This window comes from Nerophis ophidion, linkage group LG12 (assembly GCF_033978795.1).
Source record: "Nerophis ophidion isolate RoL-2023_Sa linkage group LG12, RoL_Noph_v1.0, whole genome shotgun sequence".
Taxonomy (NCBI): domain Eukaryota; kingdom Metazoa; phylum Chordata; class Actinopteri; order Syngnathiformes; family Syngnathidae; genus Nerophis; species Nerophis ophidion.
Window position 1 is genome coordinate 66,300,318 of NC_084622.1, and position 26,649 is coordinate 66,326,966.

Sequence of the window (26,649 nt, forward strand, 5' to 3'; positions counted from 1 at the left end):
ATTCTTGCTTGCTAACATAATTTATTGTGGCCAAAATTAGCTCAAATTGTCACACCCGAAACATCCATCCATCCACTTTCTACCGCTTATTCCCGTTGTGGTCGCATGGGGCGCTGGTGCCTATCTCAGCTACAATCGGGCGGAAGGCGGGGTACACCCTGGACAAGTGGCCACCTCATCGCAGGGCCAACACAGATAGACAGACAACATTCACACCCAAAACACATGATAGCATTTCAGTGGTGACAAATTAAAAAGGCAGTTTAATCCTATTATTTTGAACATAGTTTAAAGTAAGTGATGGTCTTCAAAAATCTGAATTTCAATCATCTATTTAAAGCAAAAAAGCTGCTGTTTCTATTTGTAATTGTAGAGTTCAGAGAAAGATTCAAGAAAGCCAACATGCCAAAACCACAAAAAAGTTTGAGAAAGGTTGAGAGAAAAAAGGAAGGCTGACGGAGTTAAAAAACAAGAATATTTGAAGAAGGATCGAGAAAGTAATAAGAAAAGACAGAAAGAATCATCAACGATTTATCGGCCAGGGAGCAAAAGAAAGCTAACTCTAGCCCCGGAGGTCAAAGACTATGTTTACACTGCAGGCCAAAGTGGAACAAATCGGATTTTTCCCAATTCAGACTTTTTCAAGCTGACTGTTTAGATTATTACATTTTAATTTTCCTGAGGGAATCAATAAAGTATTAGCTGTCTATCTAGATCAGGGGTCGGCAACCCGCGGCTCTGGAGCCGCATGCAGCGCCGCCCTAGTGGCTCTCTGGAGCTTTTTCAAAAACATATGAAAAATGGAAATGAGGGGAAAAAAACATATTTTTTGTTTTAATTTGGTTTCTGTAGAAGGACAAACATGACACAAACCTCCCTAATTGCTATAAAACACACTGTTTATATTAAACATGCTTCACGGATTCAAGTATTTGACGAGTGCCGTTTTCTCCTGCTAATTTTGGCGGTCCTTGAACTCACCCTTGTTTGTTTACATGTACAACTTTCTCCGACTTTCTAAGACGTGTTTTAGGCCTCTTCTTTTTCTCTCATTTTGTCCACCAAACTTTTAACGTTGTACATGAATGCACAAAGGTGAGTTTTGTTGATGTTATTGACTTGTGTGGAGTGTGCTAATCAGACATATTTGGTCACCGCATGACTGCAAGCTAATCGATGCTAACATGCTATTTAGGCTAGCTGTATGTACATATTGCATCATTACGCCTCATTTGTAGCTATATTTGAACTCATTTAGTTTCCTTTAAGTCATGGGTGTCAAACTCTGGCCCGCAGGCCAAATTAGGCCCGCCCTTTAATTTCATTTGGCCCTTGAGGCAATATGAAATTAACATTAGAGCTGGCCCTCCGGTATTATACAGCAGCGCTAATACTCATACATGCCAACCCTCCTGATTTTCCCGGACTCCCAAATTTCAGTGCCCCTCCCGAAAATCTCCCGGGGTAACCATTCTCCCAAATTTCTCCCCATTTCCACCCGGACGACAATATTGGGGGCGTGCCTTAATGGCACTGCCTTTAGCGTCCTCTACAACCTGTCGTCTCGTCCTCTTTTCCTACATAGAAATAGCGTGCCAACCCAGTCACATAATATATGCAGCTTTTACACACACACGCACACAAGTGAATGCAATTCATACCTGGTCAACAGCCATACAGGTCACACTGAAGGTGGCCGTATAAAGAACTTTAACAATCTTACAAATATGCACCACACTGTGAACCCACACCAAACAAGAATAACAAAAACATTTCGGGAGAACATCCGCACCGTAACACAACATAAACACAACAGAACAAATACCCAGAATCCCTTGCAGCACTAACTCTTCCGGGACACTACAATATACCCCCCCCGCCAAGCAATAATTAACGTTTTACTCATGCATTTTCTCTTGCTACTTCAACGCTTGAATGTTTTATTCATTCATTATTGTTATTTTATTTGCAAATGTATTATTAGCCTGTGGAAACAGTTTATTTTGATATTTACCTCAGAGGGCTGCGAATGGAAAAGAGGCATTCAATTTTTATTTAAGTTTCATTTGATATGCCATTGATATTTTTTGATTATTATTATTATTTTTATTTAAAATTTGACTTTACATGTCACTATAAAGTTATATAAGCCTTGCTTGTTCAATATTCAATGCAAAACTTGTTTGGGTCCCTATTAAAAGTTGAATTTGTTCAACATTGGCCCGTGGCTTTGTTCACTTTTAAATGTTGGCCCACTTTGTGTTTGACTTTGACACCCCTGCTTGAAGTCATCATAATTCAATTTATATCTCATGACACTATCTGTATGTAATATGGCTTTAAAGGCCTACTGAAAGCCACTACTAGCCACCACGCAGTCTGATAGTTTATATATCAATGATGAAATATTAACATTGCAACACATGACAATACGGCCGCTTTACTTTACTAAATTGCAATTTTAAATTTCCCGCAGAGTTTCTTGTTGAAAACGTCGCGGAATGATGACGCGTGCGCGTGACGTCACGGACTGTCAGAAAATATTAGCGCAGCACTATTTGTGGCTAAAAGTCGTCTCTTTTCATCGCGCAATTAAACAGTATTCCGGACATCTGTTTTGCTGAATCTTTTGCAATTTGTTCAATTAATAATGGAGAAGTCAAAGTAGAAAGATGGAGGTGGGAAGCTTTAGCCTTTAGCCACACAAACACACGCTGATTCCTTGTTTAAAATTCCCAGAGGTGAAGATTTACTGTGGATCAGAGCGGTCAAGTGAACATGGATCCCAACCACTTGTCAACCGGCAGGTTTCAGTGAGAAAATCGTGTTAAAAGTCGACTCATACCGGAGATCTGTGGAGTTTGCGTCGTCCTTGTATCTGCCGTGACTTCCCTCAGACACACACCTCCGACTATCAGGTACTGTTAATCTCACTAAAACACTAGCAACACAATAGAAAGATAAGGGAGTTCCCAGAATTATCCTAGTAAATGTGTCTAAAAACATCTGAAGCCGTCCCAATGCAATCGCCTTTTTTTTAAACTTTATTTTATTTAATTTTTTCTAGTCCTTCGCTATCAATATCATCATCCTCGAATCTTTCATCCTTGCTCAAATGAATGGGGAAATTGTCGTTTTCTTGGTCCGAACAGCTCTTGCTGCTGGTGGCTTCCATTAAAAACTATGTGAGGACGTGAGGAGCCCCCAGACTTTATCCTGGATGTTCTCTACTAAATCCTTTCAGCAAAAATATGGCAATATGGCGAAATGATGAAGTATGACACATAGAATTGAGCTGCTATCCCCGTTTAAATAAGAACATCTCATTTCAGTAGGCCTTTAAATTTTTTGCGGCTCCAGACAGATTTGTTTTTGTATTTTTGGTCCAATTTGGCTCTTTCAACATTTTGGGTTGCCGACCCCTGATCTATAGAGAAAACGTGGCCTCCATGTCACATGTGCAGTTGGATAAAGTGAAAACAGGAAGTTGAGCGGATCCCGTAAATGAACAAGGAAGTCACTACTCCCGGAGAAAAGATGCCACAAATCAGTGTGTTGGTGGGTTTGTGCCGTGGCCGTCGTGTACAGGAAGTAGTCAGATGATGGAAAACGACTTCGGGAGGAGGAATAAGAGAATTGAGAAAAGGAAAGTGATCGTGCTGCACGTTGCTCGACCAAAGATTCCGTAAATATCGCAAACAATTTGTTTTGCCGTTTAGACTGAAGTCACATTTGTAAAGATCCGATTCCAAACGGATTTGGACTACCTCATGATGTGGCCCAATACAATACCAAAATATTACATTTGGAGCGATTAGACTGGCAAAAAATACCCGATGTGATTTGGTGTTCCCGAGCTGATTAATAGAAGCCAGGATCTTCTCTCTGTGAGGCACTGATCCACCGTGCACCATTGAGTACTGAAACCACGGGGGTACTTATTTTCAACTAATATCAAACGTTTTCTCCTAAAGTAAATGATTTTATTGACCACAAAACATACGTGTTTGCAATATTTCCAACATCAAGCATGTTCTAAGTTAATATTTAGTCATCACGTTGAGGGCATAGGATACAACCTTGCAAAAGAAACATGGGCAGTCATTTCTGAAACACGGTGTTTACAAAGAAAATCAATTCTATTGAGTTATCAACTAAAACAATCGGATTGGTTAAATGTATGATCATTATGATAAATCATTGACTCTAAAATCAATCTGATCAGTGTTATGCATTTTAAAAAGAAAGATTGCATATCGATTTTTAAGAATAATATACATTGAAGTACGAACATTTGTTTAAACAATTTTTCTTGATTTTATTGGGATCATCAGGAGAATCTCCTGATGATTGAGGGAACCCCTCATGAAACAGTTCTGTAGAGATGAAGTAGTCTTGTGATTTTTCCCACACCTACATATTGCGCTCTACCACGGTATCCAGCACTATTCTCTGGATAATCCAATCAAGACATATATATATATATATATATATATATATATATATATATATATATATATATATATATATATATATATATATATATATATATATACACACACACAAATGTCCTGAGTAGTCCTGAGTTCAATCCCAGGCTCGGGATCTTTCTGTGTGGAGTTTGCATGTTCTCCCTGTGACTGCGTGGGTTCCCTCCGGGTACTCCGGCTTCCTCCCACCTCCAAAGACATGCACCTGGGGATAGGCCCCTCCCACCTCCAAAGACATGCACCTGGGGATAGGCCCCTCCCACCTCCAAAGACATGCACCTGGGGATAGGCCCCTCCCACCTCCAAAGACATGCACCTGGGGATAGGCCCCTCCCACCTCCAAAGACATGCACCTGGGGATAGGTTGATTGGCAACACTAAATGGTCCCTAGTGTGTGAATGTTGTCTGTCTATCTGTGTTGGCCCTGTGATGAGGTGGCGACTTGTCTAGGGTGTACCCGCCTTCCGTCCGATTGCAGCTGAGATAGGTACCAGCGCCCCCCGCGACCCAAAGGGAATGAGCGGTAGAAAATGGATGGATGGATGGATGGGCATATAAAATGTTGGTGTTGTTTACTTGAGTCATATTGCCATCATATTGCAGTATACACATATCTCTTATGTTTGACTGCCATCTACAGGTCACACTTATCATTACACCATGTACCAAATAAAATTGCTTCGAGGTCGGTAAGCAAAAGCATAATTATTCCATACATTAGGCGCACCAGGTTACAAGGCGCTCTGTCGAATTTTGAGGGGAAAAAAAAGGATTTCAAGTGCGCCTTATTGTCTGGAAAATACGGTATTTATTAACAAATTTGTGTTATTAGTATTAACATTTATTTTTCTCGTTAAAATACAAAGTTTTGCCTTTTTAATCTATTAATTATTGCTGCCCATTCTATTACTACGATGTGACACAGGCTGCACTTTGTACACTCATGGTTTATTATTATGCCTTCCCGGAATGTAAGGAATCTAGTTTGACAGATATGTAAACATTCCTTTTAATTAGGGGTGAAAAAACTTCCAACATAAACGTGTTTGTTGATATTCTCCAAAAGGAAGGTACTGTAAATCCAAGCACACAAAGTCCATTAATATACATTTAAAGTGCACAAAAATCACGTTAACAGTACAGTTTGAAATAAACTGTAAAAAAGCAATAGAACCACAGAGGATTAAGGTTGGCTATCTTGATGCTAACATACAGTGAACAGACTAATAGAAATTCCTATATCACAAAATCTTGAAAATATATATATATATATATATATATACTGTATATAAATACCCTATATTACCAAATAGTAGCCCGGGCGTTATTTCACAAAATCGATTTTGGAAACGGGCGTTTAAAAGAAGCAGGCAATTATTTGCACCAGGCCGTTATTTGGTTACAATGGTTACTGTCCAGTTGTTTCTCTTCCTGAGGGTAAAGTTGTTCCGACGCAAGAATCGATGAAGCCAGCCCCTCGTTGCACCAAACACCAGCGCGGTGTCTCTCGTGTCACTCGCGGTGGCATACAACTCCTTGGCCTTAATGCGGATCATTTTGCGGGACACCCGGTGGTTCAGTCCACGAACGTGATGTATCCACTGACACAAATTAGCATCAAGCTCGTCGCTCACTTTCTTCCTACCTCCACCAGATAAGCGAGCCCAATTTCCATTGATTGCCGCCGGAGATAGTAGTTCTCCCTTTTTTTGTTTCCATTTTCGTACACGTTTTGGGTCAACGTTAAACTGCCTGGCCGCTGCCAAACCAGAATTCTACTTCACAACCGCTAGCTTGAACTTTAGGTCTAACTTTCTGTTCTTCTTCCCCCTTAAAGTATTCCCATCCATCCGTTGTGGTGTACCGGTATCCTGTTCATTCAACTCACTCCTATTGTTGCTTGCCGAGTTGAAACTTATCCTCGTGGGTTTGTTTTTGTCGTTGCGTGTGTGTTACGCTATATGCGGTGACCCTTTGCAATATGTGGATTACCCAGAATCCCCACGTAACGTAAGCCTTCACGGCACATATTTTGTTAAGTCTTTGATTGTCATGTAACTCTCTGGACTCCACGCGTCTGCTGTTACCGTAATGACCAGAATTACTGCACCTTTGCTTTTCATTTGAACTTATAAATTGGGCCTAATGAAATCAATATGATTTTAATGGAAATTATGCAAATAACAGCCCATGGGCTGCTATTTGGACATATGCGGTTATTAGGAAGAGGCGGTTAATTCACAAAATGGGGTCGGACCCCCGGCGGCTATTAGGACATGGGCGGTTATTTGCCCAAGGGCGTTTATTTGGTAATATATATATATTTATTTTTTAACTTGAAAAATATTGATTTAATCAGTGCCCTTTGTTCGCAACAGATTAGCCAACATGCACGCATTGTAGGCCTTGAATACACATTTTGCCACTTTCATTTTCGACTTCAGTCTGTGAAACCCGCTTAATGCTCCTGTGTCAAGTCACCGGCGTGTACACAGGTGTGACGTGCAAATTTGCACACCTCCCCAAGAAATACTCCAGCTTACATGGACGCTGATTGTTAAAGCTGACCCGTCGATTACTTCCAGCTGCAAACACTCCCACGCCCAACCTCGACTAGGCTTTTGTTTTTTTATTGGTCAGTAGCGCAATGTAGAAATAAAAGTCCACCAAAAAAACAGCAAAAATAGATAAAAATCGATCAAAAGGCATGACGAGAAAAAGTTTAATTGTTTATACTAACACAAAGCTTTATCTTCAAATGTCCGTTTTATCAAACCCTCAATTAATGGAACACTATCTTAATTAATAAAGTTAAAGTAACCATGATTGTCACACACACACTCGCTGTGGCAAATTTATTCTGTGCATTTGAGGCATCACCCTTGATCACCACCTGGGAGGTGTGGGGAGCAGTGAGCAGCAGGTGTGGCCGCGCCTGTGAATAATTTTTGGTGATTCAACCCCATGCTGAGTGTCAAGCAGGGAGGTAATAGGTCCCATTTTTACACTCTAACCTCTAGGCCAATAACCAATAACTTACTCAGTGGCATAGTGGTTAGGGCAGTGGTTCTTAAAGGGGAACATTATCACAATTTCAAAAGGGTTAAAAACAATGAAAATCAGTTCCCAGTGGCTTGTTGTATTTTTGGAAGTTTTTTTCAAAATTTTACCGGTCTCGGAATATCCCTAAATAAAGCTTAAAGTGCCTTATTTTCGCTCTCTGCGAAGACACTGGCCATTTCCCTGTGACGTCACACAGTGCTGCCAATGTAAACAAACAATGGGAATACCACAGCAAGATATAGCGACATTAGCTCGGATTCAAACTCGGATTTCAGCGACTTAAGCGATTCAACAGATTACGCATGTATTGAAACAGATGGTTGGAGTATGAAAGTATTGAAGAAGAAACTGAAGCTATTGAGCGAATAGCTATTGACGCTATTCATAGCCATAGCATGGCCGAATAGCTGCGTTAGCATCGCCGGTAAAATGTGCGGACCAAACGATCAGGACTTTCGCATCTTTTGACACTGGAGCAACTTAAATCCGTCGATTGGTAAGTGTTTGTTTCGCATTAAATGTGGGTGGAAGGAAACGTAATATAGTTGCAAATGCATCTACAGGTTATCCATACATCTCTGTGCCATGTCTGCTTTAGCACCGCCGGTAAATAGCATGTTAGCATCGATTAGCGTAGCATGTTAGCATCGATTAGCTGGCAGTCAACATCAACAAAACTCACCTTTGTGATTTTGTTGACTATCGTTGCAAATGCATCTGCAGGTTATCCATACATCTCTGTGCCATGTCTGTCTTAGCATCGACGGTCAAATGTGGAGACACTCTGGTACATTCAATGGGGGTCTGGTGGCAGATTTCTTGCCAGTGGTGCAACTTGAATCCCTCCCTGTTAGTGTTGTTACACCCTCCGACAACACACCCACCAGGCATGATGTCTCCAAGGTTCCAAAAAATAGTCAAAAAAACGGAAAATAACAGAGCTGAGACCCGGTGTTTGTAATGTGTTGAAAATGAAAATGGCGGGTGTGTTACCTCGGCGACGTCACATTCTGACGTCATCGCCTCCAGCGCGATAAACAGAAAGGCGTTGAATGCGCCAAAATTCACCCATTTAGAGTTCGGAAATCGGTTAAAAAAATAGATGGTCTTTTCTCTGCACCATCAAGGTATATATTGACGCTTACATAGGTCTGCTGATAATGTTCCCCTTTAACCTGGGTTCGATCGAACCCTAGGGGTTCGGTGAGTCAGCCTCAGGGGTTCGGCGGAGGTCAAAACACACCCGACTCATCGTGTAAATACAAACTTCTCCCTATCGGCGTATTACGGATACAGCAACGTCTGACTGATTTGCAGGTGTGTCATTTGTTGTGAGTTTATGCTCTGTGTTGGCTTTGTTGTTCAAACAAGGTGATGTTCATGCACGGTTCAATTTGTGCACCAGCTTACTGTGAAGTTTGTTCTCCTGGGATGCAAACGGACTATTCCGGACAAGGCTTGCAGGTAGGAACATATTAACTCGATAAATATTGGCAGGGCAGGAGGTAAACAAACATAAACTATGGCTTCGAACAAACACAAAACTGTGGCAAGAAATAAACAAGACTTTGGTGGACAAGGCATGAATAGAGCAACATGAACTGTGGTATCACATGAAAACAAGCAATGACGCCAGGCCGACTGACTGGCAAAGACAGGCTTAAGTGAGGGTCTTGTTTAGAAACAGGTGCACGTTCTGAACACCAGAGGCAGGTGAAAATCATGTCGGCATGGTAACCAAACAAAACAAGGGAGCGCAAAAAGGAACTAAAAGAGCCAAAAAAAACTAACAAAAAGATAACAAAACATGATCCAGACCACAGATCATGACAAAATTAAGTCTTTGTTACTTAGAATATGTTCCCTATACTAAAGTGTTACCAAAAACGTATAACTTTTTCTTGAATTTGAAAAAAACCCCACTTTTTTTTTAACTAATGAAGGGTTCGGTGAATGTGCATATGAATGAAACTGGTGGGGTTTGTACCTCCAACAAGGTTAAGAACCACTGGGTTAGAGTGTCCGCCCTGAGATGGGCAGGTCGGGAGTTCAAACCCCGGCCGAGTCTTACCAAAGACTATAAAAATGGGAACCATTACCTCCCTGCTTGGCACTCAGCATCAAGGGTTGGAATTGGGGGTTAAATCACCCAAAAATTATTGGCAGGCGCAGCCACCACTGCTGCCCACTGCTCCCCTCACCTCCCAGGGGGTGGAACAAGGAGATGGGGTCAAATGCAGAGGACATATTTCATCACACCTAGTGTGTGTGTGACAATCATTGCTACTTTAACTTAACTTAAAGTCCTACTGAAAGCCACGACTAGCGACCACACAGTCTGATAGTTTATATATCAATGATGAAATATTAACATTGCAACACATGACAATATTCTGATAGTTTATATATCAATGATGAAATATTAACATTGCAACACATGACAATATTCTGATAGTTTATATATCAATGATGAAATATTAACATTGCAACACATGACAATATTCTGATAGTTTATATATCAATGATGAAATATTAACATTGCAACACATGACAATATTCTGATAGTTTATATATCAATGATGAAATATTAACATTGCAACACATGACAATACGGCCGCTTTACTTTACTAAATTGCAATTTTAAATTTTGCACGGAAGTATCATGCTAAACCGTCGCAGTATGATGACGCGTGCGCGTGACGTCACGCATTGTAGAGGATATTTTGTTCCAGCCCGATCCAAGATATAAGTCGTCTGTTTTAATCGCACAATTCCACAGTATTCTGGACATCTGTGTTGCTGAATCTTTTGCAATTTGTTCAATTAATGATGGAGACGTCAAAGTTTACATTCCCGAAAGATGACAGTCAAGCTTTACTATGAAACAGAGCGGTCAAGCGAACACGGTTGGATTGGACCACACACACAAAGTACAGTGTATTATGCAGCCATCATTTCGAAAGATCGTGTTTCTAAGAGGGTTCCTTGCGAAAGGCAGAGATGGGCATCGCCACCACCCGTCCACTGGTGCAAAGCTTTTTTATTAGTGACCAAAAGTTGCGGACTTTATGGTGGATGTTCTCTACTAAATCCTTTCAGCAAAAATATGGCAATATGGCAAAATGATGAAGTATGACACATAGAATGGAGCTGCTATCCCCGTTTAAATAAGAACATCTCATGTCAGTAGGCCTTTAAGTTTAATAGTGGACACAACTAGCAGAGTTCCTGTTAGAAATAGTCCAAACTGCTGTGAACATACCAAGAATACACACAGTGAGTGTAAACGTATAGAAACAAGTCATTTCAATAATGTCGCACAGTGCACACTAACCACACACTAAGTACACAAGTGCAGAGCAGCCTGCTTCCTTCAGAGACTGCAAGCGCCCAAATTGAATCTCTTATCAGATCCTCAGCACAGCGGCAAGCTAACACTTCATCACTCCAGAGGAGAAACATTCTGCCTGTCAAACACGTCGGCCACAGCAACACAGCGGCCGCTAACGGGAACACACGTCTTTGTTGACATTGCGGCACCAGTGACACCCGGCTTTTTTGCTGACCTGTCGTAAATCTCTGCATTAGCTTCCATCGCACAATCCAGCAAAACAAAAACATTTGAACGATAAGCACATGAAAAACAACAACATTGAAACAAGCATGTTTGTGTGTAAAGTACAATCAGGAAGCAACAAACTCACAACACACCTCATCTCACTTTAGGTATGTTTTGCTTTTTTCTTGGCTTTTTGTGACACTTCTTCCAAAAGGACAAGTCACGGAGAAGAATGTTAAAAGTGTTTTGTTAAGTAAAGATGTCCGATAATATCGTACTGCCGATATTATCGGCCGATAAATGCTTTAAAATGTAATATCAGAAATTATCGGTATTGGTTTCAAAATTGTCAGTATCGATTTCAAAAAGTAAAATGTACTACTTTTTAAAACGCCGCTGTGTACACGGACGTAGGGAGAAGTACAGAGCGCCAATAAACCTTAAAGGCACTGCCTTTGCGTGCCGGCCCAGTCACAACAGCCATACAGGTCACACTGAGGGTGGTCATATAAACAACTTTAACACTGTTACAAATATGCACCACACTGTGAACCCACACCAAACAAGAATGACAAACACATTTCGAGAGAACATCCACACCGTAACACAGCATAAACACAACAGAACAAATACCCAGAATCCCTTGCAGCACTAACTCTTCCGGGACGCTACAATATACACCCCCGCTAGCTCCTACTTCAACCCCGCCCACTTCAACTTCCTCATGCTCTCTCAAGGAGAGCACGTCCCAAATTCCAAGCTGCTGTTTTGAGGCATGTTGAAAAAAATAATGCACTTTGTGACTTCAATAATAAATATGGCAGTACTATGTTGGCATTTTTTCCATAACTTGTGTTGATTTATTTAGGAAAATCTTGTTACATTGTTTAATGCATCCAGCGGGCATCACAACAAAATTAGGCATAATAATGTGTTCATTCCACGACTGTATATATCGATATGGGTATTGATAATTAAGAGTTGGACAATATCGGATATCGACAAAAAAGCCATAAGCGGCAGCGGCGATGACCAAGAAGAACGCGGAGTTGGAATATAATTACAACGCTTTATGTACATATTTATATAATATTTATATAATATGTAACTACAAGCTCCATTCACAGACCTATTGCTTTTATGAGTGGTCAAGCAAGTCAGAAGCCTAAAAAAAAAACAAAAAAAAAAAATTTATTTTTCTTTTTCTTTTTTTTTTTTTGTAGCGGCCCGCCACGAAAGAATTACGGCCGCCACAAATAAAAATTAAAAAAATAATATATATTTTTTGGCTTCTGACTCGCTCGACCGCTCATAAAAGCAATGGGACTAATGTGTGGGAAAACCTGAAGAAGAAGCTTATCAACGACAGTGTCGACACGGACTACAAAGGCGGATGCGCGCAATTTTTCAGGATTCATGCAGATCCCAAATACAGATCAGCAGGTACCAAAGTGTAAGAAAAGTCGCTTTTGCATAATATCGGGAAACAAAACGCCAGATAATATGTCTTACGTAATACACACACCATAATAATACTCGTATGTTGAAGCACAGTACAAGCCATCAAGCGTACTAAAACATTTTAATAGATTTTTGAATGCCGTGTGTAATGTTCTATATTTTCAATGGAACATATAAAATGTTGATGGTGTTTACTTGAGTCATATTGCCATCATATTGCAGTCTACACGTATATCTTTTTTGTGACTGCCATTCACACGTATCATTACACCGTTTACCAAATAAAATTGCTTCGAGTTTGGTAAGCATAACCAGAATTATTCCATACATTAGGCGCTCCGGGTTATAAGGCACACTGTCGAGTTTTGAGGAAAAAAAAGGATTTTAAGTGTGTCGTATACGCTATTTATTAACAAATCTGTTTTATTAGTTTCAACATATCTTTTTCTTGTTAAAATGCACAGTTTTGCTGTATTTGATTAATTCTGCTGGTCACACTTATCACTTATCATTTGAGGGAAAAAAGTTATTTTCAGTGCATATAGTCAGGAAAATATGGTGTTTCTTTCATGTATTATTATCACTGGAGGACGAGGATCATGCTGCAGTCGGAAGATATGCAAACTGAATGTACAATAATAACAATACCAAGCAGTATAGTATCAGGTCGATACCAAAGTGGTTAGATCGATATTTTTCACGATCCAAAAATCTTTTGTAAAATTTTTGCTGTTGTTTCCAAACTCAAGAAATGGACACAGGAGGACTTTGAGGACTAAAACCAGATTATTGAAATCAGAAAAATGTTCACATTTAATTGATATTGTTTTACGACCATCTTTTGTTTTTGTCCGATTGGAATTGTGAGGAAAAAATGAGTGATGAGTGATCTTGAAAATTTGAAGTATCAGTATCAGCATTGATGTGACCCCCACTGCCCCTCGACAACTTGCTATCCGATCCATACCCAAATGTGTAGTATTGCCCAAACCTAATATAGAGGATCCAAATAACAGAAAAATAAAGTACTTGTTATTTTAACGGAAGTGTGGCTGGAAATATTGTTACAGCAGAAAATAAACAGTACATCAACAAGTAGATGAATAATAGTTTTGACAAAATAATACAAATAGAAATGACTTCCTTTGTTACTGCGTATATCAGCAACTAAATTAGGAGCCTTTGGAACCCATTTTGAAATGTGGCTAACTTTGTTTTACACTTTTATAACAGTTCCTTACGTCACATGTTTAAAACCACACAAATGTGAATATTTTTATTCATCATTTCATTTGATGTCACAAGGTTGCCTACTTGCAAAACTACATTTACTCCCTGAAAAATGTGTTCTGGATGACTGGAATTAATTATTGGATTTATATAATTATTTTTTTGCTTATGTTTTTGTATGATTTAGTTTTTGAAAGACATTTTGGGATGGATTACTAAGGAAAAACTGAGGTTCCACTTGTATTTCTATTGTCATTGTCTTCATAACACGACTTGACAGCAGCATCCCAAACTCCTTTTTTTAAGTTCCGCTGTAATAAAAGTCAATTGGGGGGCGGTATAGCTCGGTTGGTAGAGCGGCCGTGCCAGCAACTTGAGGGTTGCAGGTTCGATCCCCGCTCCCGCCATCCTAGTCACTGCCGTTGTGTCCTTGGGCAAGGTACTTGACCCACCTGCTCCCAGTGCCACCCACACTGCTTTAAATGGAACTTAGATATTGGGTTTCACTATGTAAAGCACTTTGAGTCAATAGAGAACAGCGCTATATAAATATAATTCAGCTCAAATGTTTTACTTCTCCTTTAAAAGCAGCCACGATGAAGCAAAAGGTGACATAATTCTAACTTTTTTCTACGTCCAGAGAGGCCAAGTCAAGAAGTGTCTTCATTGAACACCAATAAAACTTCCATCCATCCATTTTCTACCGCTCATTCCCTTTCGGGGTCGCGGGGGGCGCTGGCGCCTATCTCAGCTACAATCGGGCAGAAGGCAGGGTACACCCTGGACAAGTCGCCACCCAATAAAACTTACTTACTTAATTCTTACTTCATGATTCCATCAGCTATCATTCGTAGCTGACTTTTGGGCAGAAGGCGAGGTCAGGGTCTGTGCTACCTGCCAGGGCTAAATTCAGGCCCTAAGCGGAATTATACTTTCACACTTTTTTATTCATGCACGACGGTATGTTAATAATATTAACACAGACACTCATAAACGTATTAGCTCATGCTAATGACGCTAGCTTCTTTACATTACGATGGCAAGTACAAATACTGGATGTCCTCTTCTCACTCCGCCGCTTACCAAAGGCATGCGGTAAAAGTAAGCGTGCACTAATTATTTTAAAACCTCTTCTCACTCCTGCGCTTACCAAAGGCATGCGGTAAAAGTAAGCATGCGCTAATTATTTTAAAACCTCTTCTCACTCCTGCGCTTACCAAAGGCATGCGATAAAAGTAAGCATGCGCTAATTATTTTAAAACCTCTTCTCACTCCTGCACTTACCAAAGGTATGCAGTAAAAATTTGAGTGTGATGTAAGCTTGGACCTTAAATCAGATTTGACTATAAAAGTCTTTAGTGGAAGACAGCCCGAGTTTATACTCCAACTATTGTACTTATCCTACACACTTGCTGTAAAATGACTATGTCAAATCGTTAATGTTAATCTTTAGCGTGGCTATGGCAAAGTCAATATAAATTAGCATTACGCTAACGTGTTTTGAAAAGCCGAGCCTTACTTTACGTTCGAGCATTTTCTATCAGGCATGCAGTAGGACGAGGCTTCACATGGCCCCATTTGTCACGGTTTACCTGACACATGACACGTGATTAATTGAGGGGGTGACCTTTCCACTTAAGCTGCCAGATTTTAGTAGAGTGTTGAATATCTTAAAATGTGTAATTCCAACTTTGACCAGAGCGCCAGATGCTGTGTAGAGTGACACTTTCAATCTTTTTCCTCAGACTGTAAGGGTGGGGGGAAATTATTTTTCAAGTGAATTGCGATTTGTAACGATTTTTAATCTTTTAAAGTAAAAACAAAAATATATATTTTTTTATCTGCCCTGTCCAGCCACTCAGACAAATCATTGTTGATGTGGATCAGGGGTGTCCAAACTTTTTCCACTGAGGGCCCCACATGGAAAAATTAAAGCATGCGGGGGCCATTTTGATATTTTTCCATTTCAAACCATAACAAATGATGTGGATTTTTAAAAATGATTTTACCTTTAGGGGTCCCGGGGACCATAAAGGGTCTCAGTTATTAAAATGTTAAAAATAAGTCAAATTTGTATTATTTTTTATTTAACGCCTACAGTAAATCTCTATATCAACTTAAAAAAAAAAGGTTTTATGGCTTTTCTGTCAGAAATATCTTTGTTTTTTTTTATAGTAAAACTGAAATATGCAGTATTTAGTAATTAGAGCCCTAAAAGATCAATAATGCAGGACACTATTGATTTTAATTCTTTATTATTTTTGAGTAATCACAGTGAAAAGATAAATAAAATACCATTAAATATATTTGGGATCCAAAAGGTGCCCCACTCAGAAAGTGATACATTTTTATTAGTTTTTTTTTTAAACTTTCAACACTTAAGTTACGAGATCAACTTCAGATATATCCGTCAATTTTACGTTTAAACTATTATTTTGTTTGTTTTATGCTCTTTTGTCAAAGAAAACGTTTATGTTTTTATATGGCAACTACACAATATATGCAATATTTACCGCATAAAACATTTTAAAGTGAAATATTTGGACTAATTGGAGCTTTGAAAATAATTTTTTATAACATGGATTTTTTGTCATTATTTTTGTTTTGAGCAATGGCAAAAAAATGTAAAATAAATAATTGATTGATTGAAACTTGTAATTATTAGATTGCACAGTACAGTACATATTCCCTACAATTGACCACTAAATGGTAACACCCCAATAAGTTTTTCAACTTGTTTTTCACCTTCATCAATTCATGCTAAAGATGGTTTTTACATGGTAAAATAAAGACAAAAGGAAAAAAAACGGCCTGCATGGCAGCTTTGTGTCAACATTGCAACTTTTTCTCGTTAGATTTCACCTCATTCCAATACATTTAATGTCCTTTTTTATTTTGCAATAGTATTTCCAGAATGTGTGGCGGGCCGGTAAACAGTTAGCTGCGGGCCACAAATGGCCCCCGGGCCGCACTTTGGACATCCCGGATGTAGATGATCATATCTGCTGTACAGTTTTACTTTACAAATGATTTGAATTTGACTTTATTAAATGTTTCGGTTGAATTTTATTAAATAAAACCAGTTTTCTTTTAAGCGATATAAACATTTATCAAAGCTGTTTGCCTTTTTTTAAGAAGGAATGTATAGAACTGGCATCCAAATATTAGAAACTATTGATTTGATTGATGAATCGAATCATTACTCCCAATAATGGAATCGGATCATGTGGTGCCCAAAGACTCCCAGCCCTAATAAGAGTGCACACCCCAACACACCCCAACACACCCCAACACACCCCCACACACCCCCACACACCCCAACACACCCCCACACACCCCCACACACCCCAACACACCCCAACACACCCAACACACCCCAACACACCCCCACACACCCCAACACACCCCAACACACCCAACACACCCAACACACCCCCACACACCCCCACACCCCCCCACACACCCCCACACACCCCAACACACCCCAACACACCCAACACACCCCAACACACTCCAACACACCCCAACACACCCCACACACCCCAACACACCCCAACACACCCCAACACACCCCCACACACCCCAACACACCCCAACACACCCAACACACCCCAACACACCCCAACACACCCCCACACACCCCAACACACCCCAACACACCGCAACACACCCCTTTCCTCTTACACAAAGGCCCTACTGTACTTGCTTACTTGGCATTCATTGCCTCCAAGTGACTGTTTCCTCGCCAAGTGTTTGAGCTGCTGTTTAGTTTTGCGACAAAAGGTAGCAAAATACTGTATTTCCTTGAATTGCCGCAGGGCATACAGTATGTGCCTGCCTTGGATTACTGCCGGGTCACACTCGCTTCGCAAAATAATTAGCGCATGCTTAGTATTACCACCTGGTCAAACTTGTGACATCACGAGTGACACTTCACCTGTCATCATTTTCAAAATGGAGGAGGCTGGGTTCAATAATTTGAAATCGCATAAAGGGAAGAAGATTAAGAGATATTTTGTAGGATTTAAGGTCCAAGCTAAAAAGAACAGTAGGCAGCTATGTTTTTTTAATATACCGTAGCTGCGTGTGTCAAATATGAGTCATTAAATGACTCCCGCCTCCTGGTGGTAGAGGGCGCTAGTGATCCTTCTTGCGACTACTCGGCTGCAGAAGAAGTGACAATGAGTAACGTGGTATGTGCTGGGACGGACATGACGCGGGGGGGGGGTGCACGACGGACCTTTTAGGATGTAACACCACTACTCTTATGCTGGCTTTGTGAACAACCGGACTGAAACAAAGCATGTTCCAGTCCTAAATACCCAGTGTATTATTTCTACAATAACACTTCATGGTGGCAGCGGTGGGATAAAGAGATCACCCACGGAGCAGAACGGGAGGGGGAGTTGACCGAGGATAATTCTGTCGTCGCCCGCACTTGAGGAGCCGAGCTAACTGATAGCAGGGGTCTGATTGCAGTTTTCTAAACTAGACTTTCAATCGAAGCAGGAGGTAATAAAGGAAGATCTCCATCAAGACAGAGAGACTTTTAAAACTGAAGAGAGATAAGGAAGATTTCTATAAACAAGTTATCAATGATTTTGATCAGAAGGAGCTGGCATGGACTTCATTTATAAGTAAAGGTAAGACCATAATACATCTGTTTTTTTTATGATGGTATCCGTACATCACACTCAATATTTTACTGCATGCCTTTGGTAAGTGCCAGAGTGAGAAGAGGTTTTAAATTAATTAGCGCCCCGGCGGCAATTCAAGGAAATACGGTAAGCCACTGCTGAATTGATACCCAGTAATACTGACACAATTTGGTCAGCACCTCTAAAAGTACTAAATCGTGTACCCTAATGCAGTGTTTTTCAACCATTGTGCCGCGGCACACTAGTGGGAGATGATCTAGTTTCACCTATTTGGGTTAAAAATATCCTTTGCAAAGCAGTAATTATAGTCTGCAAATGATGTGTTGTTGAGTGAGTGTCGGTGCTGTCTAGAGCAGGAGGCAGGGTGCAGGTAAAAATGTGTCTAAAGCTTAAACCAAAAATAAACAAAAAGTGGGCGCCCCTAAGAAAAGGCACTGAAGCTTAGGGAAGGCTATGCAGAACCAAACTAAAACTGAACGGGCTACAAAGTCAACAAAAAGAGAATGCTGGACGACAGCAAAGACTTACTGTGGAGCAAAGACGGCGTCCACAAAGTACATCCCAACATGACATGACAATGTCCCCACAAAGAAGGATGAAAACAACTGAAATATTCTTGATTGCTAAAACAAAGTAGATGCAGGAAATATCGTTTAAAGGAAGACATGAAACTGCTACAGTGAAATACCAACAAAAAAAGAGAAAAAGCCACCAAAATAAGCGTGCAAGCCAAGAAGTAAAAGACTACACACAGGAAAACAGCAAAAAAGTGAAAATAAGTCAGGGTGTGATGTGACAGGTGGTGACAGTACACCTACTTTGAGACAAGAGCTATAGTGATACATGCTTCCTTATGCTTTAAGGTCATAGCCAACATTTTACCACATTTTACCGTTAAGTGAGTTTCAATTTTAAATAATTTCTGCTGGTGGTGTGCCTCCGCATTTTTTCAACGCAAAAAATGTGCCTCACTCAAAAAAGGTTGAAAACTCTGGGCTAGGGTGGGAATTCATAGCCAACAATTGCGAGAATGACTTTTTTATCGTCAATATCCGCTGCTGAGTTCATTTTTTTTAATGTTTTCTGCTGGTGGTGTGACTCTTAATTTTTTCAATGAAAAAAAATGTGCCTTGGCTCAGAAAAGGTTGAAAAACACTGGTGTAGAATAACCGTGTAATACTCTCCCATATCAGTAGGTTGCAGCCTGTAGCTAATTGCTTTGTAGATGTCGTGAACAGCAGGAGGCAGGGTGCAGGTAAAAAAAGGTATTTAATGCTTTAACAAAGAAATTAACAAATGGTGAGGGCCCCTAAGAAAGGGCATTGAAGCTTAGGGAAGGTTATGCGGAACAAAACTAAAACTGAACTACAAAGTCAACAAAACCAGAATGCTGGACGACAGCAAAGACTTACTGCGCAGCAGAACGGCGTCCATAAAGTACATCCGTACATGACAAATCAACAATGTCCCCACAAAGAAGGATAATCCATCCATTTTCTACCGGTTATTCCCTTCGGAGCCTATCTCAGCTACAATCGGGCGGAAGGTGGGTTACACCCTGGACAAGTCGCAACCTCATCACAGGGTGAAAAGAACTGAAATATTCTTGATTGCTAAAACAAAGTAGATGCGGGAAATATCGCTCAAAGGAAGACATGAAACTGCTACAGGAAAATACCCCCAAAAAATAGAAGCGCCAGACAAGAAGTAAAAAGACTACACACAGGAAAACCACCAAAAATACAAAATAAGTCAGGGTGTGATGTGACAGGTGCTGACAGTACACCTACTTTGAGACAAGAGCTATAGTGATACATGCTTACTTATGCTTTAAAGCATGGGTGTCAAACTCTGGCCCGCGGGCCAAATCTGGCCCCCCGTGTAATTTAATTTGGCCCTTGAGGCAATATCAATGTAGCATTAGAGCTGGCCCGCCGGTGTTATACAGCGTTGGTGCCGCTGTAACACCACATTCACCGCTAATACTCATACTTGCCAACCCTCCTAATTTTCCCGGTAGACTCCCGAAGTTCAGTGCCCCTCCTGAAAATCTCCCGGGGCAACCATTCTCCCGAATTTCTACCGATTTCCACCTGGACAACTATATTGGGGGCGTGCATTTAAGGCACTGCCTTTAGCGTTCTCTACAACCTGTCCTCACGTCCGCTTTTCCTCCATACTAACAGCGTGTCACATAATATTTGTGGCTTTTACACACACACACACACACACACACAAACACACACACACACACACACACTCACACAAGTGAATGCAAGGCATACTTGGTCAACTGCCATACAGGTCACACTGAGGGTGGCCGTATAAACAACTTTAGTACTGTTACAAATATGAGCCACACGGTGAACGCACACCAAACAAGAATGACAAACACATTTCAGGTGAACATCCGCACCGTAACACAACAGAACAAATACTCAGAAACCCTTGCAGCACTAACTCTTCCGGGAAACTTCCAGCAAACTGATCAATAATTAACGTTTTATTCATGCCTTTTCTCTTGCTACTTCAAGGCTTGAATGTTTGGTTCATTCGTTATTGTTATTTTATTTTCAAATGTATTATTAGCCTGTGGAAAACATTTGATATTTACCTCAGAAGATTGCAAATACAAAAAAGACATAACATTTTTATTTAAGTTTTATTTGATATGCCATTGATATTGTTTTAATTATTATTATTATTATTTGAAACTGGATTTTGCATGTCACTAAAGTTATATAAGCCTTGCTTGTTCAATATTTAATGCAAAACTTGTTTGGGTCCCTATTAAAAGGTTCATTTGTTCAACTTTGGCCCGCGGCTTTGTTCCGTTTAAAATTCTGTCCCACTTTGTGTTTGAGTTCGACACCCCTGCTTTAAAGTCATATCCAACAATTGCGACGACGACTTTTTACTGTCAACTGAGTTTCGTTTTTTTAGTGATTTCTGCTGGTGGTTTGTCTCTGGGTTTTTCCAAGGCCAACAAAGGTTCAAAAGACTACCCTGATGCACTTGAAATGTGCTTCACATTTAGCACAATGAGATGTAAGCAATAACAAAAAAGTCCATATTTACCGTCCCGTATAGTCTCCCTCGTCTGTTCATGGCGACGTACAAGTCACTCTTGACTCCGTGCAGGCTCACCACTCCTCTCTCCACCGTGGAGATCTCAATCAGACCTGGGTAAGGAAAAAAAAAAAAAAAAGGTCAATAATTTCAACAATGCTTCTTTTTTCCGTGCATTCGGTGGCCTCCCCGCATCTTTGAGGTTGTGTAACCTTGCTGGGCGCCGCTTTGTTCCGCATCCCTCAACATCTGCACACGCAACACGCATTTTTGTATTTTTTTTTGTGGCGCCATTTGCGTGGCCCGCGTAAAAATAAGTTGTGTCTAAAAGCGGCCGTACATTCATGTCATGCTCGGGGGGGGGGAAGGGGCCGGGTGGCGGACATGTGTGTCGAGCGGCGATTGTTTGTAATAATAGAATTGCACACGCACACGCACATTAGAAGGGACTCACTGTACGGGTTCTCGTGGTGCACGCCGGTGATCCGTCCGTCCGGGAGCACCTGCAGGTGGAAGCCGATGCCCACGTTGCAGTAGAGCCTCCGCACCCGCTTGATGCCCAGCAGGTAGTCGCTCTCCCAGTTGAGCTCCGGCTTCTCCCCGGAGATCCCCAGCACGGAGCGGGAGAACAGCGTCTCCCAGCGCCTCTCCAGCGCGGTGGCGTTCGTCCGGCCGCCGGGCAGCGGCTGTGCCGACGCGGCGCCCAGCAGCAGGCAGAGGAGCAGCGCCGCGGCGGTCAGCGTCCGGCCCGACGTGCAGGACATACTGACGAGGAGCCTGTGAGCTCCGGCCATCCGGTTTACCTTCAGACCACGTGCTGCAAATTAATGAGGCTAAAAATACCGCTCTTCTTGTTTTTCTCCAGTCGGCATGCTGGCTCGGGGTTATTTCTGGCGCGCGGGGCATGAAACGCAAGCCCCGGCGCGGAGGAGCAGAGGAGACGCGGGAGGCGATGGCGCTGCTGCTGCTGCTGATGATGATTACCATGTTTCGCAGCGCCTCTCTCTCTCCCCTCACTCGCTCTCTCTCCGGGGCTAACCTGGAGGAGACCCCGTGACGTGGGGCAGGAACCAGGAAGAGAGAAGGAGCTTCCCCACCCCCGCCCCCCCCTCAGCTCTCTCAGGCCGGGCCCGGCATCCTGTAGGCGGCAGGAAAGCACCGGAGTCTGGCGTGGAGTCTTCAATGTCTTGCCACGGCCGGCCTGGGAAAGGAGGGGTGGTCTCTCACGCTGCTCCCAAATTGGGTGGGTGGTCATATGTCTGTCAGCCTGCTGCCTTATTTAGAAAGAAGGTGTAAAAACAGTCCCGCTTGTCACTGGAGAGCAATGACACAACTTTATGCTGCCACGCTTTTTTTTTTTTTTTGCTGAAGCGCCTTTCAACAACTTCACCCATGGAACATTCTGGAGCTGGGGGTCTCAAACTTTTTCTCTCCAAGCACCACCGTCACGACACACGTTAACATGCAGAAGCGTGGCAGGCCTAAGTATTCATTAAAGGCCTACTGAAACCCACTACTACCGACCACGCAGTCTGATAGTTTGTAAACAGTGGGGCCAAAAAGTATTTAGTCAGCCAGCGATTGTGCAAGTTCTCCCACTTCAAATGATGACAGAGGTCTGTCATTTTCATCATAGGTACACTTCAACTGGGAGAGACAGAATGTGGAAAATAATCCAGGAATTCACATTGTAGGAATTTTAAATAATTTATTTGTAAATGATGGTGGAAAATAAGTATTTGGTCAACCATTCAAAGCTCTCACTGATGGAAGGAGGTTTTGGCTCCAAATCTCAGGATACATGGCCCCATTCATTCTTTCCTTAACACGGATCAATCGTCCTGTCCCCTTAGCAGAACAACAGCCCCAAAGCATGATGTTTCCACCCCCATGCTCCACAGTAGGTATGGTGTTCTTGGGATGCAACTCAGTATTCTTCTTCCTCCAAACACCACCAGTTGAGTTTATACCAAAAAGTTCTATTTTGGTTTCATCTGACCACATGACATTCTCCCAATCCTCTGCTGTATCATCCATGTGCTCTCTGGCAAACTTCAGAAGGGCCTGGACATGCACTGGCTTAAGCAGGGGGACACATCTGGCACTGCAGGATTTGATTCCCTGTCGGCGTAGTGTGTTACTGATGGTAACCTTTGTTACTTTGGTCCCAGCTCTCTGCAGGTCATTCACCAGGTCCCCCCGTGTGGTTCTGGGATTTTTGCTCACCGTTCTCATGATCATTTTGACCCCATGGGATGAGATCTTGCGTGGAGCCCCTGATCGAGGGAGATTATCAGTGGTCTTGTATGTCTTCCATTTTCTGATAATTGCTCCTACAGTTGATTTTTTCACACCAAGCTGCTTGCCTATTGTAGATTCACTCTTCCCAGTCTGGTGCAGGTCTACAATTATTTTCCTGGTGTCCTTCGACGGCTCTTTGGTCTTGGCCATAGTGGAGTTTGGAGTCTGACTGTTTGAGGCTGTGGACAGGTGTCTTTTATACATATAACAAGTTGAAACAGGTGCCATTAATACAGGTAACGAGTGGAGGACAGAAGAGCTTCTTAGAGAAGAAGTTACAGGTCTGTGAGAGCCAGAGATCTTCCTTGTTTGAAGTCACCAAATACTTATTTCCCACCATCATTTACAAATCAATTCTTTAAAATTCCTACAATGGGAATTCCTGGATTATTTCCCCCATTCTGTCTCTCCCAGTTGAAGTGTACCTATGATGAAAATGACAGACCTCTGTCATCCTTTGAAGTGGGAGAACTTGCACAATCGCTGGCTGACTAAATACTTTTTTGCCCCACTGTATATGTATGATGAAATATTAACATTGCAACACCTGCCAATACAGTCAGTATAGTTTACTAAATTGCAATTTTAAATTTCCCTCGAAGTATCCTGTTGAAAACGTCGTGGAATGATGACAATGATGACGATGATGACGATGATGACGATGATGACGCTTATGTTGACGCCTGCGTTAGACGTCTCGGGTTGTAGCGGACATTTTGTTCTAGCCCGATCCAAGCTATAAGTCGTCTGCTTTAATCGCATAATTGAGTGGTTGGTGACCTAGTTGGAGGCACTGAAGCCCAGCAGTTTCAGAACCACATTTACCAAACCCTTCTTTAGTGAAAAAACAAATGTTTTTTTTTCAAATTCAACACAAAGTTATGGGAGAGTGGCCGTGCGCAACCCGAGGGTCCCTGGTTCAAATCCCACCTAGTACCAACCTTGTCACGTCCGTTGTGTCCTGAGCAAGACACTTCACCCTTGCTCCTGATGGGTGCTGGTTGGCGCCTTGCATGGCAGCTCCCTCCATCAGTGTGTGAATGTGGAAGTAGTGTCAAAGCGCTTTGAGTACCTTGAAGGTAGAAAACAAGTACAACCCATTATATGTTTTTGGTAACACTTTAGTATGGGGAACATATTCTAAGTAAGAAAGACTTACGTCATTTAAAAGGGTTAGAGTTAGAGTTGGAGGGTTAGGGTTATAATGAGGCCATGCCAAATAAGGCATTAATAAGTACTTAATAATGACTAATTAAGTACTTAATAATGACTAATTAAGAGCCAATATCTTACTCATTTGCATGTTAATAAGCAACTAATTAATGGTGAACATGTTCCCCATACGTAAGTGTTAGCACAAAATGAAGCGTGCATGAACATCACCTGGTTCAAAGAACACAGAGCATGAACTCACAACAAATGACACACCTGCAAATCAGTCAGCTGTTGCCGTACCTGTAATACGGCGAATGGGAGAAGAGTCGGGTGTGTTTTGACCTCCGCTGAACCCCTGAGGCCGACTCACCGAACCCTTAGGGTTGGATCGAACCCGGGTTAAGAACCACTGCTTTGGAGGCTTCTTTCGCATGATTGGGGACGGCGTGGCAAAGTTGGTAGAGTGGCCACCATCTACCAACCTCATCACATCCGTTGTGTCCTTGAGCAAGACACTTCACCCTTGCTCCTGATGGGTCCTGGTTAGGGCCTTGCATGGCAGCTCCCACCATCAGTGTGTGAATGGGTGAATGCGGGAATAGTGTCAAAGTGCTATGAGTACCTTGAAAGTAGAAAAGCACTCTACAAGTACAACCCATTTATTATTTACCATGACTAAATAGGACAGCTCAAGTTTTAAACAAGAACCGATATAGTAGTCTTCTTAGACAACCTGGACAGTACAGTTGTGAACGATTCATTAGAGGCTTCATCGGTTCTTTCCTATGACTAGATAGGACAGCTTGAGTTTCAAACAAGAACCGATGAAATAGTCCAAGACAACCTGGACAGTCCAGTTGTGAACAATTCATTCAAGGCTTCAACGGTTCTTTCTCATGACTAGATAGGACAGCTCAAGTTTTAAACAAGGACTGATTAAATAGTCTTTTAAGACAACCTGGACAGTCCAGTTGTGAACGATTCAGTAGAGGCGTCATCGTTTTGTTTTTGTTTTTCCATGATTTTTTTCCCCTTTGGCCTCAGTCTGGACCCCCTCTCCAGGGGCCCAGGCTTGGACCAATACTTTTATTTTATTTTATTTTAATCTTTTATTTTTTGTATATCTGTATCTCACCTTTTTTTGTCAGGTGTGTAAGTTGACAGACCCGTCAGCGATCCTGTTCTGTCTCCCTGTAATGTTTGTCTGATCTTGAATGGGAACGTGCTGAAAATTTTTATTTCCCCTCGGGGATTAATAAAGTATGTCTGATTCTGATTCTGATTAGATAGGACAGCTCAAGTTCTTAGGCAGGAACCGATGAAATAGTCTTCTAAGACAACCTGAACAGTCCAGTAGTGAGTAGTTCATTAGAGGCGTCATCGGTTCTTTCTCATGACTAGATCGGACAGCTCCAGTTTTAAACAAGAACCGATGAAATAGTCCAACACAACCTGAACAGTCCAGTTGTGATCAGTTCATTAGCGACTTATTCGGTTCTTTCTCATGACTAGATAGGACAGCTCCAGTTTTTTCAGCAAGAACCGATGAATTAGTCTTAAAGTAATCTGGACAGTCCAGCAGTGATCACGAGCATTCCATTGAGTGACGGGCGTGCCACTAAGGGGCGCCCCCGCCTAGCACTGGTCACCTCCACCTGACCC

At 41.7% G+C, this 26,649-nt stretch overlaps 1 protein-coding gene across 1 annotated transcript in view; it reads right to left on the bottom strand.

The window, feature by feature from the left end:
• The window catches only part of LOC133563721 (fibroblast growth factor 4B-like), a 25,532-nt gene extending 2,852 nt beyond the window's left edge, over positions 1 to 22,680 (bottom strand). Inside the window, exons 1-2 of the mRNA XM_061918014.1 lie at positions 21,986 to 22,680; positions 21,541 to 21,644 (exon numbers count right to left, since the gene is read on the bottom strand). Of these exons, the coding sequence (XP_061773998.1) occupies positions 21,541 to 21,644; positions 21,986 to 22,325 (444 nt within the window). The 5' untranslated portion in view covers positions 22,326 to 22,680. The remainder of the gene's footprint in view (positions 1 to 21,540; positions 21,645 to 21,985) is intronic.
• Between the last annotated feature and the right edge of the window lie 3,969 nt (positions 22,681 to 26,649).